Raw genomic sequence first — 24,449 nt, forward strand, 5'->3', positions numbered from 1 at the left:
CTGACCACAGCTGCATTGTGGGTTATTGTTCCTTAGTTATCAGGTGAAAAAGTATGTTTTTGAGGCTGCAACATGAACATTTAGCTTAGAGTGTGTGTATAAAATAATGACACACTTAATGTTGTCTACCCTTAGCATTCAAAAATGTAAATCAGAATTATTACATTGACTCAAAAATCAAGAGAGTTTAGGGTTTGTATTTTTGCAGCTTTTATTCACAATAATTTCTTCAAAGATTTTCATGTAATCAGATAACTTTAGGGTATGGGTCTTTCACATTAGCATTGTGTGACTGAAGCTCAAAGGTTGTGCCTGTTGTCCACAGAATAGGGCAGATGATAGTCACTGTCCTCCTCGTTAGGCCTTTGCAGAATATACAGTAAACTTCCGATAATCCGGCACCTTTAGGACCCAGGGGGTGCTGGATTATTAGATATACCAGACTATCGGAGGGGGTGGGGGGGATGAAGGGGGCGGCGCTGTGGGACCAACCCAGCACCTCAGCTGCTCTGCCCTGGGTGTCCCCAAGTCAGCTGCTGCTGAAACTGACCAGCAGCTGACTCGGGGAAGCCTGGGGCAGAGCAGCTCCAATTGTCCGGCTGCCTGGAGCACTTCCGGGTTCCAGGTGGTGCTGGACTATCAGTAGTGCTGGACCACTGGATACTGGACAACTGGAGTTTTACTGTAGATGTTATTACTCTGCGCAGCTTGGGTGCTTGGATCGAGATAGGATATTATGTTTTGACATCCATTCCCTTTGAGGGTTTTTTTTCTATACTGTAGGGCTACGTCTACCATGGCATGATTTTCCGAAAATGCTTTTAACGGAAAAGTTTTCCATTAAAAGCATTTTCGGAAAAGCACGTCTAGATTGGCAGGATGCTTTTCCGCAAAAGCACTTTTTGGGAAACGCGTTCATGGCCAATCTAGACGCAGTTTTCTGCAAAAAAGCCCCGATCGCCATTTTCGCGATCGGGGCTTTTTTGCGGAAAACAGTACTTTGCTGTCTACACTGGCCCTTTTGCCCAAACGGGAGCAGCATAGTATTTCCGGAAAAGCACTGACGAGCTTACATGAGATCATCAGTGCTTTTCCGGAAATTCAAGCAGCCAGTGTAGACAGCTAGCAAGTTTTTTCAGATGATTTTGCGGAAAAACTTGCCAGTCTAGACACAGCCTAGGTGAAGTAGATGGATGGTCAATTTGTAGAACCCTTTGGACTACCTTTGCTCAGTAACTATTATCATTGTTGTGAAAAAGGAGAGAGGAGAAGTAGGGGTGATAGAAGGCAAAATTACCATCAAATGAAACTTAGAGGGTGCATGCCTCTATCTGTGCAGTTCCTATGAATATCTGGGGAACATTGAAGCTTGAGCTGTTGTTGCCTATGCCAAACCTGTTCTGTGGATGAACGGGGTATTTTTTCTCTAGTATTATGAGGCTATGATTTTTTACTAATGAACTGCACATAAACAAACAAATAAAACAAAGCAAAGCAAAATAAACTGCATGTATAGATTCTAAGGCCAAAAGTGACCTTTTCAATCACTTAGGGTATGTCTATACAGCATCCTAAATTCGAAATAAGATACGCAATTTGCATTATGCAAATTGCGTATCTTATTTCAAATCTATTTGAAAATAGCCTATTTTGAAATATGGAGCATATACACAACACCAAATTTCAAAATAATGCGCTATTTCAAGCCATCCCTTAACCCTTGTCCAACGAGGTTTACCCGGATGGCGAAATAATGTGCCTGTTATTTAAAAAAAAAAAAATCAAAATAATGTGTGGTTTGTGTAGACATGGGGTAGCTATTTTGGGATATCTTCGGTATCCTGAAATTGCCGTGCAGCGTAGATGTACCTTAGTCTGACCTGTATTGCATTATGTGGACTCCCCCAAAATAATTCCTAGACTCAGAGCATAAAACATTCATCTCATCAAAGACAAAGTTCTTCCACCAAAAAATTATGAAGGGGTTGGAATGATTTATGAATAAACTAAATATGAGATTTTAGCCAAATGATAAGTATGGGGTGGAATATGATAACAGTTGATATGTATCTGAAGAGTGTATAAAACAAATAAGGGGGGAAATTGTTTATGGTAATGAAGGTGACCCATGGAGCTTTAATTAAGAACAATGGGATGAAACTGAGAAAATGGCATTAAAAACAAACATCTGAAATGTTTTGTAAATGTGAAATCTATTAGACATGTAGGAAAGTAGTAGAAACCCCATTGCTATTTAAAACCATTGCTAAACTGGACAGAGCATTGGAAACTATGATTGGAAACAGTCCTCAATGGCTGGATTAGATGAAATTTTGTAAGTCTTTTATAATGTCTGCGATTCATTTAGTAATGAAAATTATTTTTTACTTGTATTCTTTATTCCGATGGGAGAGATGTATGCTTAGATGTGAAAGGCAGTATTTCTCAAAGAATTTTAAGATGGTGGGGAAAAAAGGCCTTCTACATATTAACATCTTTATAAAATATTATAAGTTTGGGTACACTTTTCAAAGAATGTATTTCAGAGGTTTACTGAAAGAAATGAAGAGAACCTCATATTTGTCCATTACTTACTTGCAGGATTTAAGGGATCATCAGAGTGCTTGCAATCATAGAATGATTGAGTCCTTGAACAAAGGGGACAGAAATCTCTGAGAACTGAATATAGGTGAGAAATCTACCTAGGAATAGACTGTAACCTGTTAAAATTGGGTTTTAGTCTTAGAAACATTTTTTAACCTTTTTGTAGCCCATTCTGTCTTTATTGATTGTGCTTGGTATCACCCAAAAGCTATGACTTTAATACAGTTGTTTTAATTTTATAATAAACCAATTCAATGCTATAATTGAAATAAGAGTGTTTGTCAAACCACAGTTAAATTAATTAGCTGTAGTGCATCGTGTTGTCTCTCTATGGGGCAGTGAAATTAATAACTTCTGTAAGTGCTCCTGGAGATGGCTGGACACTGCAGGGATGCCTATGGGCTACTTGTGAGTTGGGGTCCACTATTTGTTAGCTGCAAAGCAAAGTTTGGACTGGTAGAACCCTGAAGAGTTGTCTGGCAAGGCAGACAAGGTGGTATGTGAGGGAGCTCTCACACAGTTTAGCAGTAGCAAAAACAATTGCTTGATGAGGTTGCAAGGAATAACAAAGTAATTCACAGTTCTGGGAAACCCAGCACATTGTTACACTGGCAGACAGTTCTGGGAAAATTCAGGACTGGGAGAGTGTATTTGAGTCACTCTGTACAAAGTAACTGGACATTGGAAGTCAGGGTGTTACTTGCTTATACAGGCTGCATGTTTATACAGGCTGTGTGCCACAGTAGCATAACACCAGAGACACCCAGAATTGTAGGGCAGGCATGACATGTCTACACTAGGAAATTATTTTGAAATAACTAAATTTGAAGTAATAACTCCCAAAAAAGCAAAAGCAAAACAGCATGTCCCCGCTACAGGGGAGCCTCAAAATTAGTCTGAGGCAGGCTCCATTACTATGGACGTGCTATCTCGACTTAGAGTCCTAAGAAGCACTGGGGAGTAATTACTCTGAATGACTCTGGGGAGTAGTTATTTCAAAATAGCAGCAGTGGAGTGTCCACACAACCGCTATTTCAAAATAACTATTTTGAAATAAGCGTTATTCCCCAAGGAAAGCAAGCGTTCAAACAGATTTCAAAATTACCAGCCTGTTATTTTGAAATAATGAGCTTGGTAGTGTGGACACTCCGCTTATTATTTCAAAATAAGTAGTGTTTTTTTGAAATAATTCCCTAGTGTAGACCAGGGCGCAGTGATACCATTTTTTACGGATCTGGATTATATCCAAAAGCATAACATCTTAGTGTGTCAATTTAACACACATTTATAATTACAACATTGACTACTACAGTGTATTTAGATTTTTTCTCTTTTAGGAGCTGAACTTTTTGGTAGTAGCTATAACTGAGTTACACTACTGCCACCTAGTGGCGTACAGTGAAATATTCACAGAATCTTTTCAACTTCAGGGTGTCACTAGAAAGTTATGGGTTCCCTGTAAAAAGCCATTAGTGTTAAAACCATTCATTATGAATTATAATTCTATTCAGTTTAGAAAAATACCATCAACCATTGCATGCTGTTGTGAGAAGACCTGTGGAGCAGAGATGGAGTCCATTTCTGAAAGAAAGGAAGGAATATTTTCAGATATTGACTGGGAGGCAATTTTTAAAATAGATTTGATCAAGGCAGGAGACCAAAGCCCACAGGTAAGTCCAGAACATGGAAAGCTGGGTGATGGATCAGAATCTGGGGAGCACATGTGCAATCACATAATGGACAAAGGAGAGACAAGAGGGACTATAAAGGCTAAATCTAAATCACATCTTAGATGTTTGTATGCTAATGCCAGAAGTCTGGGGAATAAACAGAAAGAACTACAAGGATTCCAGTGGCACTTTAAAGACTAACACGTTTATTAGGGTATTAGAACATATCTTTCATGAGCTACAATTCGCTTCCTCAAGATGCTGAAAAGAAAAGGAAAGACAGAAAGAAAGACAGAAAGGAAGAAAGGATACAGAAATGGGACTGTGGCATCGGTGCTAATTAAATGGACGTGGCTCAACTCCAACAGTGGTGAGAATACCTGAATGGAAAATTACCTGTTTTAATGGGTGAATCACTCCATATATTTATTTAGACCTTGGTGTCAAATTTGCATATAAATTCCAGCTCAGCAGTTTCTTGCTGCTGTCTACTTTTGAAGTTTTTCTGTCTCAGAATGGCAACACAAAACTGTCTGCTCAGGAAGCTTAAAATGCTCCTCCACTGGCTTTTAGATGTTGCCATTCTTAATATCTGATTTGTGTCTTTTTTTTCCCCAAAAAAGACAGTCTTGGCTTGTTCGATGTACATGACACAGGCATTTTTGGCACATGATGGCATGTAATATATTAATAGATGTACAAACTATCCCAATGCATAGGAAAGATAGGGGCTGCATCTAGACTGGCATGATTTTGTGGAAATACTTTTAACGGAAAAGTTTTTCCGTTAAAAGTATTTCTGCAAAAGCGCTTCTAGATTGGCACGGATGCTTTTGCGCAAAAGCATCCGTGGCCAGTCTAGACGCGATTTTGCGCAAAACAGTTCTTCCCTGTCTACACTGGCCCTCTTGCGCAAGTATTCTTGCACAAGAGGGCTTTTTCCCGAGCGGGAGCATGAAAGTATTTGCGCAAGAAGCACTGATTTGTACATTACAAAGTCAGTGCTCTTGCGCAACTTCAAGCAGTCAGTGTAGACAGCTGGCATGTTTTTGCACAAAATCTTGCCAGTCTAGACGCACCCACGAAGTATGGCAAGAAATCACACTGGCTAAACTGGGAGTTCTTTGAGTGCTTGTTCATGTAGATTCCAATTACATGTGTGCATGCCACATGACCAGTCACCGTAGTTTTTCCTCTAGTAGTACCTGTTGGGTCAACTGTTGAGGCCCCTGGAGGAGTGCCTTCATAGTGTTGCATATATGGCCCTGCCAACCTGCCGCCTCACCAGTTCCTTCTAGGGATGTTTACATGTTTAATTAAGTAACCATGTAACTGCTGAAATTTCAGCGGTTACAGAGCTACACATGGGGGAGGAGGGAGGTCGCTTGGGAGCCAGTTTGCTAGAAAGCCAGTTCCTTGCATGTACTGGGAGCCTGTGCATAACTGAATATTAACTGATGAACCCAGGCTCAATGGTTAATCATGTTCACGGTTACACTTTCACATCCTTAGTTCCTTCTAACCACTAGTGACTGTTATTGGAGCATTGTTTTCTCTTGCTTGCAAGTGATCTTCTAGCTAATTTTGCATACATCTTCCATAAATAGTTAAAAATGGTGCTTAAGTGTTAAGAGAAGAAGTGTACTCTTCTCACCAGGGTTTTCCTCACCATTTCCTTTCCCTCTCCTGAGCCCAGGGCATGCCTCAGTCTCCAGTTTTTAAATTGTATGGGGTCTGCCAGAAACTGATGCTAAAAGGGGGCCCAGACACAGCTTGTCTTAAGTGTTTGGTGAAGTGCTTTGATGGGAATCTCATTAGGGATGTTAAATATCAGTTAATTGAATAGTCGAGTAGTCTTGTGAATTCTTATTGGTTAATTGACTAATACAGAGGCAGCAGCGCAGGATGGCAGCAGCTGGCACCCGGGGGAGCATATAGTCTATAGCATTAACCTATAAGCTTTTGCTTATCAGACAATTGTTTAGTCAACTAGACTATTACAACCCTAAGTCCCACCAAATGAACAGGTGAAAAATTTGTAGGGGTTTCTGCCCCTGCACCAAAAAGAAAAGGGATCACAAGTCGAAGAAGCTGCTGATAGAAGCAGCTCTGTGACTGCAGATGGAGTTGAGCCCCATGGATACGGTACCGGGACATCTGTGCACAGCACACCAGCTTCAGTTTGGGATTCAGCACCCAGGAAGGACTCTGGGGTCAAAGACCCGGCATGCCCCAGCCCCAAAAACTGCTTTGCAGGTGGAATTGCGGCATGGCTCTCAGTCGCTTGTGCTTTGCAAAAAGCACAGGAAGACAGACAGGGGCATCAGAGTGTCAGCTACCTAAAGGAGTCAGGTGACTCCTCCTGCTTGCACAGCAGCTGGCATTGTTGACTTGGGGAGGGCCAGGTGAAGGACTTCGATGTTCTTTTCAAACCAGGGAACTCTGAGGCATCCAGGGGTATCATTGCCTGGACGTGTCCGCACTCTCCCAACAAGTGTAGGGGCACTTCCAATCTATGGCACTATTTGAAATAGCTATTCCATGTCTTTTGAACCAGCCCATTATTTTGAAATAGATTTTGTAATAATGGGCTCGCTATTCCGACGTCGCTGTATCCCTCATTCCACAAGGATTACGGGACGTTTTGGAATAGCAGTTTATTTGTGTAGACAGTGCCACATTTTGAAATAAGCTACTTCAAAATTGGATTGAAATATGATATGCGATTTGTGTTGCTCAAATTATGTATATTATTTTGACCTATGGGTGCAGTGTAGATGCACCTTCAGAAAGCACTGGGCCCAAAGCTTCCAGTATCAGAGACAACTTATGCGGTCCAAAAGAGTCATACTAAAATAGAAATTGTGTCAAATTATGAAGGATGAATATTGATGAAATGAAATAATCATGTAGGGAAAAAAATAGGGCCAAGGCACAAAATTAGATTACCTAGAGACGTAAAAGTTAACAAAAACATTTAAAAAATACTTTAGAAGCAAGAGGATGACTAAAGATGAAGTAGTGCCATTTCTAAATGAAGAGGAAAGACAATGACAGAAAATGCAGTAATGGCCAAAGTGTTAAATGCATTTTTTGTTTCAGTTGTCTCCAAAAAGTCTTGTAGCGATTGGATGACTGACACAGATCTGAGACTAAAACAAAGAAAGAACAAGTTAAGAATTCTTTAGACAAGTTAGATGTCTTCAAGTCATTAGGGCATGACAAAATACATCCTAAAATATTTAAGGAGCTTGCTGAAGAGATCTTGAGTCCTTAGCTATTATCTTTGAGAACTTGTGACAAGGAGAGATCTCAGGGAACTGGAAAAGAACAAATATAGTAGCTATCAAGAAAAAGGGGGATAAGAATAACCAAAGGAATAATAGACTAGTCTGTTTATCTTTGCTCAGGAAAATAACGAAGCAAATAATCCATCACGTTTGTAAGCACCGTTAACATGGATTTGTCAAGAACCAACCTAATATCCCTTGATAAGGAACCAAACTTGTGGATAGGGGGATCAGTAGATATATCATGACTTTACTCAGGTTTCTGGCACCTGACCAAAGGTCACATGACCGTCTCATAAGCAAACTAGGGAAATATAGCCTACAATAGAAGATAGCATAAGGAGGTTTGGATATTTGGGCCACGAGAAATGCCGTCTTCCATGACAGATAGTGAGGATGTTGCTAGAAGTTCAAAGTGGGGGCATTAGTCTCCAAAGCACCAGGTTGAGATCCCATGCAGGGGTCAGCTATCATACCTGTCACGTCCTTTCAGAAAATAGCCAACCATTAGGTTAGTCTGGACCAGTGGTTTCCAACCTTTTTACACCCAAGATCACTTTTTAAATGTCAGGACAAGCCAAGATCTACCCCATCCCTTCCCCAAAACCCCACCCCTTCCTTGTTCCCCTTCCCTCCATCACTTGCTATCCCTGGCCCTTATACACTCTCAGGGTACAGCTACACTGCCGCTTTTATTCGATCCTTCTGTTGGAAGAGATTTTTTCAACATTTGGCCCATCTAGACTGGACCAAATGTCGGAAAACCCCCTTCTTTTGGAAGCCCCCTCATTCCTTGTAGAATGAGGAATACAGGGGCTGCCAAAAGAGCATGTTTGCCGGAAAAACTCCTGCAGTCTAGCCTCACTGTGTTGAGACAGGAGGTGCAGGCTCTGGGAATGAGGGATTTGGGTGTGGGAAAGGGAGAGAGGTGCAAGCTCTGTGAGGGAATTTGGATGCAGGAGGATGTGGAGAAAGGAATGCTGGCTCAGGGTGGGGACTCCAGGCTGGGGAATGTTGGGCTCAGCTGGAGGGCTGGGGTGCTGAGCAAGCCACAGGCTTGTGGATGTGAGGGTGCAGGAGTTTGGGTTGGGATGCGTGAGGGGCTCAGGGCAGGGAGGTTGGGAGTATGTTGGGCTTAGGAAACAGATTTGCAGTGTGTGAATGGTGCTAGTGTGTTGTGGCAGAAGACTGAGGATGTGGGGGTGCAGGAGTTTGGGGATGTGAGAGGCTCAGGACAGGAGGTTCCAGTATATGGCAGGATCAGATTTGGGGTCGGGGGGGGGGGATACAGGAATGTTATGATGCTGTGGCCAGATGAGGGCGTGGCCCCAACTGGGGGCTTGTTGGCCAGGCTTCATTTTTAAATAAAATATTATGTCAAACACAAAAGATTTCAGCATTGTCTTTATTTATGCGAGGGGAGGGGAACCTGGGTCAGGGGTCACTGACCCACAGAAGAGTCAGTTGGGGCCACACAAGTGAGATGTAAAAACACAACCCCTCCAAATCCCTCAAGCCTCACTAATGTGGCCCCAACTGTGCTGGTGAGGGCAGGGGCCAGGGTGCTTGTGGGTGCTGGGGCAGGGGCCAGGGCGCCAGTGGGTGATGGGACAGGGGATAGGGTGCTTGGGCAGGGTGCAAATGGGTGCTGAGGCAGGGGACAGGGTGCTGCGGCAGGGGATAGAGGTGCACCCGGGGATAGGGGTGCACCCGGCCAGTGGGTGCCGGGGCAGAGGCCTGGGGCAGAGGACAGGGTGCCAGTGGGTGCTGGGGCAGGGTACTTGTGGGGGTCTGGGCGGGGAGAGGGGACAGGGACCTGCAGCTGCGCACCAAGGCTCAGGAAATGCGCGGGCTGCTCCCCCGTGCCCCAAACAGCGGTGTGGTACCTGAAACACTGGTCCATCATGTGCCTGATGCCTTCCTGCGTGGGGTGGGAATGGGGGGAGAGGGAGTCCCAGACCACGCCAGCTGGAGCCAGTGTGCTGGAGACTTTATTCCCCCTGCTGTCTTCCTGCACACAGGGAGGAGGGGGAGGGAGGGGAGGCGAAGAGAGAGGAGGAGTCCCAGACTGCACCAGCCCCAAGCCCAACTACTTGGGCAATGTGTGCCTTGTCCCTCTGCTCCCCACAGCAGTGTGTACTGCCCGAGCAGCTGTAGCCGGCGTGCTGGGGACTTTATTTCCCTGCTGCCTTCCTGCGTCGGGGAGAGAGGAAGTCCCGGACCGTGCCAGCCCCAACTGCTTGGGCAGTGCGCGTCTTGCTCCTCCACTCCCCACAGCAGCACGTGCCACCCAAGCAGCTGGAGCCGGCGCAGTCCCGGACCCCCACTTCCCTGCGTGCAGGAAGGCAGCAGGGGAACAAAGTCCCCAGCGCACGACGGACCAGCATTTGAGGTACCATGCAGGCTGTTTGGGGTGGGGGGTGGAGGGAAGGAAGAGCAGCCCATGCAATTCTGGGACCTGGTGCACAGCTGCAGAACTCCCTGCCACCCCACCGGAAGCCCGCGCTACCGCCGTTGTCCCTAGAGGTAGCATCAGCATGGCGTTCATCTTGGAGGTGAGGAGCAGTGAGGGGGGCCCCCAAAAGCCTCATGATTGACTGGTCAGGCCCCAGGATTGACCAGTCGATTGCGATCGATGGGTTGGTGACCACGGGCCTAGACTGATTGGCTGGCAACTCCTAAGTGGAAAGCTGAAATAGAAGCCAGGTGAATCTTTAGTGATGACACCTAGAGTTCTTGCTACTTTAACTGCAGCAGATAGTTCACATGAAAGATACCGTTGACTGCACTGGAGAAGTCTTTTCTGTAATGACCAAAATCAAGAATCTCTTCCACTTCGCCAAGTAGGTGGCCCTAGGGGATGGTTTCCTACTGCTAAGGAGAACCTCCCTACTGGACCCCATACATGTCCGCTCTAATGGATTTAACATGATTGGGACGCTGGAGCAGGCTGTGGTCCTGGGTGATCAGATGCAGGACTGGGGGCAGGATGATCAGGTGTTCTCCGATAGCTCCAGAAGCAGGGCTATTAACAATTGTCTTACCTGTTTACATTAAACTGAGTCCACAAGGGGATCACTTGAAGAGAGAAGGAGAGGAGAGAGAACTCTCCAATGTCCATTATGGATGGTAAGAAAGAACTGGAAAGACGATTGCACCATGAAGGTGGGACTTTAGGGCGCACCTAGATTGCAGCACCTTCCTCTCCCTAGAAGTTTTCACTGGTATTTTTCATTCACTTTGCATTAACTAGTGTAAATGATAACTTAAAGAGAAGGGTTTGGGTCCTATGGATAAAATCCTGGCCTCACTGAAGTCAAGGGCAAAACTTCCCTTGACAATAATGGGGACAGAATTTCAACATCATTCTTGGGCATATCGGACCCATTTTCATAGTGTCTCATTTTTTATTTGAAAAGGTTGTTTCTCCAGGGTATACAATTGTGTTCATAAGTTTCCATGCTTTGGTGTTTTTGGAGCAGCACGTATGGGAGGTGCATACAGATGGTTAGATGAAGTGTTGAGAAAATACCAGCTGCAGTAGGAATGTTTGAAAAAAATAGTAATTCCAGAGCAAGTACTAAGATTGCCTCTATGATTTAGGAAAACAAGAAATATAAAAGAAAAATCTCTGCCTTGATTTTTTTCAGAATTCAATTTTCTGGTCCAGGCAATAATAGCCTGAAAATATAAACTGAGATAGTCCAATCACGAGGACTAGAAGGCAGAAGCAACTGAAATCCTCTTACTCATTGTGGTGGTGATACTTTTTTCCCTTTATTTCCATAATTTTTAAAATGTAAAATTAGGTTTGGAGTATGTCCCAAACAGTCAGCTCACTGTCCTATCCTTCCTTAAAATCACGATAGTCAGGAGTTGCCTACATTTGGGGAAAGCAATCATAATAATTGTTTCACATGCCCCAAAGTACTAAAATAGCCTTGCTGTTTGCCAGGGTCAGATGAGAGTGCTGCGGGGCCCTGGGCAGCACAATTTTGTGGGGCTCCCCTCTTTGACACGGTGCATGAGCCGTTGCACCACGGCGCATGCGCGGGGCCTCTGAAAGCCCAGGGCAGCTGCCCCTCTCGCCCTGCCGTAAAATCGCTGCTGCTGTTTGCTGACTTTTAGCACTTCACTCAGCTTAGTAGAAGAAAATAGACTGGTCAGTGTCCAATGAATTTAATTTTTTTAGTTCTCAGGCACTAGTTTGTTTATATTGCAAATACATTCTTTTAAAAACATGTTTACTGACATTTAAAAAAGAAACTTTTCTGTTACTACGGGTTGTATCTCCCTAGTCTGGCACCCTCAGCACCTGACTGGTCCCAAACCAGACAACCTGCTCCATCAGGGGAGATCAATTCCAGTCCTTCAGCTGCCACTGGCTACAGGGCTCCACTCTTGCAGCAGCAGAAGGGCTGGCATTGGACTAAGGAAGACTGGACTATAGGCGCTGGTCTACACTAGGGAGTTATTTTGAAATAACTTACCTTACTTTGAAATAACAAAGTAGTGCTCACACTACCAAGCCTGTTATTTCAGAATAAGGGGCTGGTTATTCTGAAATAATTCCTGCTTTCCCCGAGGAGTAACACTTATTTCAAAATAGTGGTAGTGTGGATGCTCCACTGTTGCTATTTCAAAATAACTACTCTCCAGAGTCATTCAAAGTAATTACTCCCCAGTGCTTCCTGGGGCTCTAAGACAATGTAGCATATCCACATTAAGGGAGCCTGCCTTGGACTAATTTTGAGGCTTCCCTGTAGTGTGGACAGGCTATTTCAAAATAGTTATTTTGGGAGTTATTATTTCAAAATAAGTTATTTTGAAATAATTTCCCAGTGTAGACATGCCCTAAAGGTCCATCCAACCTGTGTAAGTTTGATAAACTCTCTCTAAAAATCAGAAGCGTCCTGATTCTGATCTCATACTAGTTTATCCTAGTGTAACTAGACATATCAATTGTTACTTCTGATGTACTGTGCACTAGTGTGAGAACACAAACCAATAAATCCTAAATAGAAATTATAAAGCATCTTTTTAAACTACAATTTGAATACATAAATGCATGTTATGAAAACAACCCTTAGTGTGTTTCCATTCTGAGACCTAAGGGTTAATATATATGAAGCTGCATGGACTAAAAAGCAGACATTGTGCAAGCTGTCTGAAATACAGTTTAACCAGATGACAAAAAAATATCTTTCTACTGGTGTGAAACACTATACTTCAAAGTTGCATTCTATAACGTCCATATTCATTATTCCTATATGGTTGTGGTATTTCATAGAAAGCATGCCATGTGAGATACCACATGAAAGTTCTTCTGAACCTCATTGTTCTGTTAAAATATTTATATCATTAGTGTACTTGAAGTTACATGTTATGAGATTTTGCTGTATGGTTATTGAAATATGTGGTGTGAGTTTGAGAGTCACCCTTTGCTAGTTCTCCAGTGACAACAAAGGAAGTGACCCACACCTAGGTGACATTAAAATATTAAATGAACCAGCAGGGGAGATCTAAAATTCAATAAGAGATAGTTGCCCATCACACAATGAGGATTGCTCAACTCTATGACGACGCAGTGGTGCAAACACCATACCATGAGGATTGCTCCACTCTATGACTCTGCCACGCCCATCAGGACATGCTGGGCCAGAATCTTTCCAGGGACATGGATTGAGAGTATCATATAAGGGACAGTGACAGGAATGGTGTCCCAAGCCTTTGTCTGTCAGAAGCTGAGAATGGACAATAGGGAATGGTTCACTAGATTGTTATCTGATCTGTTCATTTCCTCTGATGCACCTGGCATTGGCCACTGTCAGAAAACAGGATACTGGGTAGATGGAACTTTGGTCCAACTCAGTATAGCCGTTCTTTTGAAACCACCTTTCTCCTCCCCCACCTATGCTGAAGGCAACAAGAACATTAGGAAAACAAAGATTTTAAACTGAGGAAACTGGTCCCAGGCTGAGAAGGAAATTCTGCCTACGTATTAAGAACTTTAACCTACCTGCAATGTCCAGTGGGATGAAAAAGTTGCTTGATTCAACTCTTACTTGGTCTAAACGTTTAGGATTTAGAATGCATGTTTACCTTTTATTTTCTTAAGGTAAATGCCTCTGACTTACCTACCACTTACAGTCACTTAATATCTATCTTTCTATAGTGAATAAATGTATTTTAACGTTTTATCCTTACCAGTAAATTCATCTAAAATGATTGGGAAAGCTACTCTGATTATAATACGTGTCCACTTTCCTTTGAAAAAGTGGTAAACTAATTAATGAGCTTGCACTGTTCAAGAGACAATTTTGCACAGTGTAAGATGGTGTATTTGTGGGGTGCAAAACTGGAGGCTTGGGAGATTTGCTGGTGTTTCCTTGTATATAGTTCATGAGTGGCTTGGAGAGCATACATGCAACTTAACTGGCTGTGCCTCTGCATGCTGGTGGCTGTGTGACAGCAGCATGTGGAGGGGTTTACTGCTTGTCAATGACAAACCATTGTGAAAGACAGCCCTAGTTGGACAATTAAGGGAGCACAGCAGTCCCAGAGCTCCAGGCTGTATCCTGGGGATCTTGTCACAAGTGGTTTCTCATTTTGTATTGAATTTTCATCCTCCCTGAGGGCATACAAGAGCTAAAAGGCTGAGCCAAATTCACTCCTGCCATTAGCAGCTATAACTCCAGAGATGTCAGTGAAGATATACCAGCAGATAATTTGCCTTGCTGTTTTCACTGAATTGGCAGTGTAATGGCCACACAGAGATAATGAAGTCTTTGCAATGTCTCTTTATAGGGCACAGTGGAGTGGGGGAGAAGGGGCACTCTGGTCACTCCACACAAGTGAATGGGAGGGCACCGTCAACTGGTAGTATATATCCATGAATTTAAAGCCCTGCACCTGAGTGTGAGAGGGTAAACCTCAGAAAGTTGCAGTCCCTCCTCCTGCCTGAAATCTGACTTACTGCATAGAAGCCCATTTCTCCTCAAATTCTCCATGTCTCGGTCCAGCATAAAGCCCTTTTATCCAAGTTTTGCACACTTATGAAAAAGTCCAACAGAACTGAACTCTTAACCCATTTTTTAGTAGTTTTACCTCTCTCAAATACTACAGGACCTTTTCACGAGAAAAACATTCCAGAGTTTGGCTGTAAGTCTTCATCAATGAGCTAACTTTTAATGTAGATCTGTTCCACCACGACACTCTGTTAAATATGAGGAGGTATTTCCGTGTATAGTTTACTTACATAAGTTGCTTTGATGCGGAGAGTAATTTATGAAAAAAAAAGTAACGGGCTCTAGAAATACACTTCTTTTTACAGAATCTTCATGCTGAATGACTAAAAACAGGACAGGAAGTTCAGGTCAAGGTGAGTTTATTCTCCATACAGCATACCTAATCCCGCCAAAACACATGTCTTAAAACCATCTTTAAACTAGTCAAAACAATACGTTATTAATAAAAATGACTTAACACTGAACAGAGACGACCTTTTAAAAGGTAATCGAGACTATGCTGTATCAGAATCTTATCCATCAAAAAACAATCTCACATACTTTCTAAATACATTTTGTTTACACTGATCATGTCTACTACCGCACTTTCTAGCATCCCCTGACCATATAAACATCCACACCTCTTAAAGAGCACATTGTGAGAGGATAACTTTGACTTGATATGGCATCACACTCATTAAAGCAAAAAAAATAAAATAAAATAAAAATAAAAAGTTTGAGAACAGAAACTGTGCAACTGAGAGTGATTTCTGAGGTACATGATAACATGGTAATACACATAGTGGAAAAAATCCAGTGGCTGGGTGAGTTGCTGGGAATTTTAGAGCTGTCCAAGTATTCAAGCAAAGACCAGCAGCATTACATTGGGATAACAGCACTTCCCTACCTCACAAGGGTATTAGGAGCATGAATACATTGAAGACTGTGAGGCACTACAATATTATAGTGATGGGCAACATATAAGTACCTTAAATAGAAAATAGAGAAACCAAATATTCCATTGATTATGACAAACATTTGCAATAATATATCAAAGATATGTGAAGGTATAATCTGCAAGGCACTTTTTTTCAAAGTGAGCTGTAGAGAACAAGGCTGGATTATGGCATTTGAAAAAAAAAAATCACACACTGGTGCTTTGTGATAGCAGTTTTTGATTCCAGACCAAAAAACAATGTTGTCTTTCTTGTCCTCAGCTTGAAATGAAAATTGTGCAAAATGTATGATAGTTTTCATTTTAAGTGATATTGTCAAATTGTTAGGACCCAGATTTCACATATTTTGAATGCTGTGTATTATAGAAATGCCCTCTTGATTCAAATTGTTTTTTACTACACTACCACAGCATCAAACATATTTGTTAAAAGTGACTGCATAATGTATAGGTCCTATGAAATAAATTGTGTATGTGGGCTCAAATTGTAATTTTTATATGTAGGCTTTACACAAAATAAAGAACGTGATATAACTATATCATGCTCAGAGGCGGCTTTAAAAGGAATACTAAGGTACAAACAAAAACCCTATATGGTAATACAATGGGGACTTGATCCAAAAAATACATACACACCTGAATAATTTTACAGTAGCCCCCCAATTAATGGGAGTATTCAGACAGGTCAAGTTCTCACATGCATAGGTGTTTGCAGAATAGGGCTCTGAGTTATAATCTCCCAAGTTCTTTAGGGTGAAACGCGCCATCATTGCATAATGCATGAGTAATCATGCTTTATGCAGGGTGCACACCTGTAGTCAAAGGGATGGAATTCTTTCCTAATCTACTGACAGGTCAAAAGCACTTACGTAGCTTCTCCACAACCTTTTCTGGAAACAAATCCATTTAAGGAAAATTTAAGTTTTGCAGAAAATGATACTAGTGATTCAGAAGACAGCACTCTTCCTTCCAAGTCCATACGAACTAATGCCTAGCATAGTACCATGAGGAACTGTGCTTGGGAAAGTTATTTTTTGAATGAATTGAAAAAAACAATGTTCTGACCATTGTGGTTGTTAAAAGTCCCATGATACTTTTCACAATGGTTCACTCTGCTGACCAGGCCAAATTCCAGTGTAACTGCGTTTCATTCTGCTGACCTACATTCTTTTTACAGTTTCAATTCTACAAACTGTTGTTTACTGTTGCTGGCACACGACTGTTGCATTCCAGGCCAGAAGTAGGTGAAGTGATCTCCATAAACACATGTGGCCAAATACTATGCTGATTTACACAAGTACAGCTCCACTAGAATTAAGAATGTTTCAAAAGGCGCAAGTCAGCACAGAATTTGGTTCAGTCCATAAATCACTTTCGTATATGCCCATATGAAGAGACTGTATGTCACAATAAGATCTCAGGGCTATGAAGGTTTGGGGGTTGGACAAAATTTTGCCCTAAAACAAAAGTTATTCTGTGGCTCCATAATCTCACTTTTCATGATTTTGTATGTTTCATGAAAATGTTTATCTTTGTAAGAATAAAATTCCACAATATGGAAAATGTCAAGGTTTCTGAAAGGCCATTTTAGAATGGAATTTTAACATTTTTCACTTCCTCTACATTGTTAAGCATTTTGGAGGACTTTGCCTGTTTTGCAAAATTGGACTAATTTAGTAAAATTGAAACTAAATACAAAAAATTCAGCTATATCAGACCCGGATGCTGCAAACACCTTTGCATGAATAAAGAGAGATGAAATTGAATGGAGTGCCATCTAAGGTATTTGTGGGAACTGGACCTAAGTTTCCAGTTTTCAATGAAAATATTTAATATAGCCCTGTTATAATATGCAGTGTTCAAAGCATGTAAAATCTGGGGCTCAAAAAGCCTGGCAGTATCTGTTTTGTCATTTGATACCCAGCCACTGAGAGAAGACTAATGGACTTAATCCTATAGTCCATACTCAGATAAAACTCACCTTTGAGAACCACAATATTATTTCTAAATCCAATGCAAAATAGGGGCCTGATTCCACAAAGACTATTGAGCTGAGAGCTTACTAACACAAGTAAGCCAATTTATTTCTATATGCCAGATCATGGTGTGGCTAATTAGCAGTATCAAAGGTAGCATCATGAACGAAGAAGCAGGCACCGCAGAGCTGGACAGCCCATGCCTGCGCAGGTTGATGGGAATGGGCAGAGCCCTTGCTCCACCAGCCTCAACATGGCCAGCCATATAACTGCACTGGTGGACTGTAATGCATACGCTGCACTGAGTATAGACTTGGTGCAGTTTATTCCCTTTTTGAAGTACAGAGGAGACCAGGAAGGGACTGTGACTCTTGAGGTCATCATCTGTCTCCTGGTCTGTTCTAGGGGCAGCGCAACAATGCAGACAACCACAAAGTCACAATCTAGCCCTATGGGATTACTTACAGTTGTAAAGCATTACATTAGGTAGTAAATGTACAATTCTCACTGTCTATCACCTTGACTAATCATTTGTACCTGGCCAAAGTGAGTGTAAAGTGCTGCCAAACCGGAATTCTCTATTTATGTCAGAGGTAACATTTTAATTTCCACAAGACACTCATTTTGCACAAATACAAATGACGGCATAAGGTGACATACAGTGGAGAATCAGAACTTAAATGCTTCCAGGATCAAGACCTAAATTTGCAGAAATCTTTGCTGAACAGGTCCTCATATTAATGTATTTTTTCCACTATGAAACGGATACCTAAGACCAAACGGAAGCCTGATGTCCCTGCAACCTATAACTGTTCCCCTACACAACTGAAGCGACTGTGCTTTGCTCACAAAACACAGGCTTTGGCTGCCTTTTGCATTGACCATTCCATGAGGCTCCCAGCGGAAGGAACTGTAAAGTTGTGAGGTATTGTGAAAATGGGAACCATTTTTGTCCAGTAAACCTGAGGTAAATATACTGTCTTTGCAGAATGTGATCAGAAAAATAAAATAAAATAAAATAAAATAAAAAAAAATCATGAGTACGCTATTAGAAAAAAACTGTACAGAGCATTTCCAGTAAATCTAAGAACTCATATCCACTTAACCTTAACTTCAGGATTTGAAATTTAAGCAGTAAAATAATATATTATAAAAATGTTTATAAAATAGCAGCACACTCAGTGAAACAATACAGCTAAGTACTGTTAATGTGAATAAGAATGAAACAAATCATAGCTTCTTAGCAGCGCAAAAAAAAAAAAAAAAAAAAAAAATAAACCCCTTAGATTCTTACTCCATTTTCTACCCTCATCTAGCCAAATACGGCAGAGTCCATTCATAAAATATTCTTCAAAGTAGCATGTTCTTTCTGGATTTTTATCTTAAAAAATGCAAACATTAACATTTCATCCAACAGCTTCAAACTGTATATTTGCGATCTGTTAATACAATTGTGCAAAAAAAAAAAAAAAAAAAAAACCCAACCCCAAAACAAAACACCTTGCCCCATCTCCTTTGCCATCTAAATGCCTCTTCTTTACAGATGGAGCAGAAAAAATAAATTCAAGTACACTGAATACACCTTTGTAATAAAAATCAGTCATGCACCTTGATGTTTACCGTTTGTGTCTTTTGCACCAGCAATTTTCTTTCATTGTCCATAGATAAGCATGCAGGTGGTATTGAATAATACACAGAACTTTCGGACTTTCATCCGGAATGTTGTGACAGGAATGTCATCCGAAGCAGGTGTTGGAATTTCCAGCAACACCAATACTAGCAAAGTACACCAGCTAATGGAAAATATTGACTATTAAAAGCTCTATGCATTGCTTTTTTTTTTCTTTGCTCAGCACAATTGTCATAAACCATCTCATTTATCCCTTAGGAACAATTTTCAAAGTGCTTTTCGAATGAAATGGTTTATAATAATGCTTTCTGTGGACCAGTAAAGTTATAAAAATCTGAAAAATGTGTATTTTGGTGGGTGGGAATCAAAGTAAATCACATCTTCTTTAACATAGTGAGAATATGTTAAAAAGAAAGATGGGCAGAGCATCATTGAGTTGCCTTTACACCAAAATAAGGAGCTGCCAAAAGTTAACATTGACGTGTAGCATTAGCATTGTGAATTAATATAATGCTTTTTCACAGATGATCCACTGAATCTCGGAATCCAAAGTTCTGAGGTGATCTGATTTGTTGACTGGTCATTTTTAGTTTGTATATTTCTAACATCTAATACGAGCATTCTCTACTTTGTCTTGGACCACTGCTAGGAAGCAGGATCCGCTTTATGCCAAAGATACTAATGTGTTTAGAATGAACCATTTCTGGAGGAAAAGTAGGAAGCGGTGGTGGGCGTAAAAAGAAAGAAACACCTGCTCTTCCAGCTGGCAAAATAAAGCATCTTCTTTCTTAGGTAGCAGCTACCACAGACAGCAAGAGTAAACAAAACTAACATACAGAGATCCAACAAACAGTTCTGACTAATAACAGAGGTGATCAATCAGCAAATCTCTTCTGCACCCAAAATGGTTCAATCACTTCAGGGATCTTTTTCCACTTTGCCCTAACCCCTTAATTATATTGCTTTGCAATCTAGTCAAGCCATAACATCACACACACAATTCCTTTCTTAAGTTTAAAAAAGGGTGCGTATGCACTAGGTCATAATACACGCACAAAAAAGTATACTCTACTTTGTTCCCACAAATGCAGGCTTACATTTATCTAGCTACTTTTTATGCTTTTATAAGCACTTAATATCACTGATACATAATCAAACAGCAATTATCAAATATATCGTGGGATTCCCTTCTGTAGAACATCACAGGCACCAAATGCTGTTTTTAATTACTTTTTTTGTTTTGTTTTGTATCTAAAAGAGCTTTAAATACGTTCTATGTGGGAGCAGATTAAAAAAAAAGATTTCATTCTAAAAAAAGGGGGGGGAAAGCAGGGGGAGCAAGCATGACTGTCTGGGCTGATGTCCTCACAGGTTGATGTCTCTCACATCTGTGGGAGTGCTGGCCTGGTCCAGTTCATCCACCATCTTAGAAGGATTGCTTTGCTGTTGCTGCTGCTGGACTTGCCTAAGGTTGCTTACTAGCACCGACTCAATCTGTTCTTGGCAGGCTTTAAGGCAGTCCTAGAGAACAGGAAGCAAAGTGATCTGTTAGTGAAACTTTTCCTATTGTGCCCATCAAAGCTTCAAGGTCAGCAAAAATGAGGAAAACCAAGGTGTTCAGAGGCTACATGAATGGAAATCATGCCATCACCCAAGAATCTTGCTATGAAGGGAAACAGGCTGCACATCGCCACAAGAAACCCACATATCCTTTGACAGACATATTCACTCTGTACCTATTGATTGTGAGACAACCCTCTAAAAGGTACCCTAATCTCAGGAGAGTACAGTATATATCATGTATTCATTCCACAGAATATGCCTTGTAATTTCCTGGGGTCAGTTTGTTTTAGGAAAACGGACTAGAATGTAATTCTTCATCTGTGCTTTTCACAAAACACCCTTATTTCTGTGTGTCTGCATTCACACCCACACTCTGTCTATAGGCCTGTTGGAGATTAGAGGTATATTGTGGGCACCAACAATGAGTAACAATTTAAGATAGCTAATACTCAGATGCAGTGAGCAACAACTCCAGTTAAATCAGTCAGAACAGGGGGTGCTCAGCACCTAGAAACACAAGGAAAAGTGTCTTAAGTTGGATCATTCCGAAAATGCAATACTTAAAGTGGGAGGCCATGTCTAAAAATGTTACCCTACACTAGGCCGCACAGTGAGTCAGAAACAATGCCAGGAATAGAATGCTGATCTCATGACTCATGGACTAATACCCTATCCAAGGGACTACCTGTACTCACAGCATGCTGGATCAGTCATTGCACAGACAAGTTTCCAAATGCTAACCACACACCAACAACAGGTAAATGTGCACACTGTGCACCACACCAAGACTGCCCATAATACTGAATGAAGAACTCATGTAGCAACCTGGCCAGCAGCAGTTACTCATATTAAGACACTTAATTGCCAAAAATATGTTTTCTCTGATTTTGGCGAATCTTCAAAAGACTTCTCTGCTTTACTGTAAAAGAAGTCCTGTTGAGAATGGCAGGCTAGGGTTGCCAGCCCTGAAGGATTGTCCAGCAGTCTCCAGGAATTAAAGATTATTCTTTCATTAAAGATTATGTCATGTTATGAAACCTCCAGAAATATAGCCAACTGAAATTGGCAACTCTATGGCAGGCCTAAACTTAGATCTCCCACCATCTTTTTGGGTATGATGTACAATGATACATGTTACATTCTTATCGGAAAGCAGGAAACTGAAACCTACGGGATTCCTGCTCTTGGAGAGATACAAAGTTTGAATACCCAGCTTGCTCAGAATGGAGCAGAAAGACCGAAGTGAGGGACTACCATCCATGTCAGTGAGAAAAAGAAACTAAGTACCTCAGATTTATTGGTGACTGGATGTGAAGCAGAGAAGCCAGATTTTAACAATGCTGCAGCCATTAGCTGTTGGGAGTATTTTGCTGGGTATTATATAGGTATATAGGGGACTGATTGTTTTGTTTTCAATTGTCCTGGATGATGATGACAAATCTGTCTACTGATTTTAAGGTGAGAGCTTGTGCTTTCCTAGAAAATGGTTGGATTCTTTCTACATGCATGGAACTGATAATTTAATGGACACTGGTCCTAAATATATTGCTGCCAAAAAAGCCAAAAATTCATATAAGTCCCATGCTCAAGAATACATGTGCATTCTAGGTTCATTACCAATATTCACCTATTTAAGAGGCAGTAACTATAATATCATGGTCTGTAGGTTAGTAAAATGACTAAGCTGATGTTACATTTTCCGGAAACTGCTTTTTGCAATAGAATTAGTTTCCTGTCTCTGGTCTGTTTCCCTTTTCCAAAAAATGGTGCTGATGTGCTCGAGTTCATTGGAGAAGACTCAAGAAAATGCATATGATCTATCCTTAGATGCAGTATGTCCTTTTTAAACAGGTTTTGCAGTTAGACTGACAGAAATGCAAATTACTATTAAAAGATGTATAATATTATAAGGATAATCTGAAACTGACTTAAAAGTGTGCAGATTTTCAGGATTTAGTTGCATGCAAAACTCCTGAAGTTATGTAGAAAATTGGGTTGTAAAGCACTGAGATTAGGACGTTCTGCGCAAATACCTGATTTGATTTCAAATGAGTAGTCCTGTGGCACGCTGGACACTAACAAAAATATACAGAATTATGAGATTTCCTGGGTAAAACCCAGTTTATCAGATGAGTTAGAGTGGAAATAATAGAAACCAAAATATCAGCAGAAGTTAATACCTGTCAATTGTAGGACCTGTGCTAATCAGGCTAATTAAGTGGGCTGGATGTGTCCCCACTCATAACTTTTGATGTGAAAAATGTGGATGTTAAAATCCTCTGAGCATTCCCTGTAGTGTCCAGCCCCTTATCCACTGAACTCACACAGAATTAGCAGGCTCACTGGCCCCAAAGGAACATTACAGAACAACTCACTCTTAGGACACAGCTCTGCTGAGTGCACAGCACTTAGATGTATTTATAGTTTAAACAAACATAAGTTTGTGATAGTGAGTAAAAATACTGGTTACATATAAAACAAAATCATAACATGCTCTCTGAAGACTAAACTTAACTAACAAGGAACTAACTTAGCCTGGTCTCCTGCAAGAAAACGTACCCAAGTTCTATCTCCAGTGTTTTTAACCAGTTTGGCAGAGACCTCTTTTCATGGAAGCAAGCCTGCTAACAGCTTGTTCTTACACACTGAACACATCCGAGGCACCTGGCACTGGTCAATGTTATATGAAAAATATACTAGGATGGATGGACCATTAGTCTGACCCAGTATGACTGTTCTTAAGCTTGTATGGTTTCAGATTAAAGGTCTATTTATGGAAACGTAATTCATTGTTGTTAGTTCACAACATATGCTGGCTTCATTCATTACTATTGGTTCACAACATATACTACCACACACAGAGCACTCATGACAGTGTTCATACTAGGGTGCAATAAAAAAGAAGTTTAGGCACAGCTCACTACAGCAACACACACTACTGTGTCTCATTGTTAAAATGGTCCTTCAAACCCTCCCTGAGCAGAAAAGTGCTCCTTCCCTGCCATTGATCTATTCTTAGAGCCCTTGTATATGGCTGTTCAAAAGCAGCAGACAGCCATTCCTTCTCTACTTTGGTAGAAACCTCTCCCTTTTTGCTTCACAGATACTATGAAACACACACCAGAGAGATTATTTTTTCACTGAGGTCTAATGTTATCAATAGACAGCACCAGCAGCCTTTCAAATGGCCAAAAGCTCATCATTCTTCATCTACTAAGCCTGTGTTGAAGTACTCCTTGCTAGTGTAATGCTGGATAATGTACACCATGGAACTAAGGGGAAGGCTGGGTCTACCAAGATTACTACTGGCATTTCAACAGTCTCAGAGGTAATTGTATGGTTTGGAAAGAAAGTCCTGCTTACAGTTTTCGGTACAGGCCTGTGGTCTGTACAGAATGCATGTGTCATGCACCTTTCCTAACCAGCTCATTTTGATGTCAGTGAAACAACTGTGGGAATCCAGCAGTGCTTGCTATACCATAAAAAAGTACCGCTTTCTGTTGATGCACTCCATGGCAAAATGTTCTGGTGCAAAAACAGGGCTATGTGTGCCATCAATTGCCCCACTGCTGCTAGGAAACCCTATTACTACAAAACCACCCACTATTTTCCTGTACACTGCCCAGAGTCACAGTCCTTTGTAACAGGACACAACTGATGACCCCACATGCTTACAACCCCCATAGTGGATTTTTCAGCTCCAAACTGATCCCTGGTTGATCAATAGCAATCTGGCATCGAAAGCTTCCATGGG

The 24,449-nt window shown here is 41.4% G+C and overlaps 1 protein-coding gene across 2 annotated transcripts in view; it reads right to left on the minus strand.

Annotated features, from left to right (window-relative positions):
- Positions 1–14,934: 14,934 nt before the first annotated feature.
- The window catches only part of CCND2 (cyclin D2), a 47,964-nt gene continuing 38,449 nt past the window's right edge, over positions 14,935–24,449 (minus strand). For both annotated transcript variants that reach the window (XM_006123042.4, XM_014573619.3), the window contains one exon: positions 14,935–20,653. In XM_006123042.4, coding sequence (XP_006123104.1) covers positions 20,498–20,653 — 156 coding nt within the window. In that variant the 3' untranslated portion in view covers positions 14,935–20,497. The remainder of the gene's footprint in view (positions 20,654–24,449) is intronic.

This window comes from Pelodiscus sinensis, chromosome 1, assembly GCF_049634645.1.
Source record: "Pelodiscus sinensis isolate JC-2024 chromosome 1, ASM4963464v1, whole genome shotgun sequence".
NCBI lineage: Eukaryota > Metazoa > Chordata > Testudines > Trionychidae > Pelodiscus > Pelodiscus sinensis.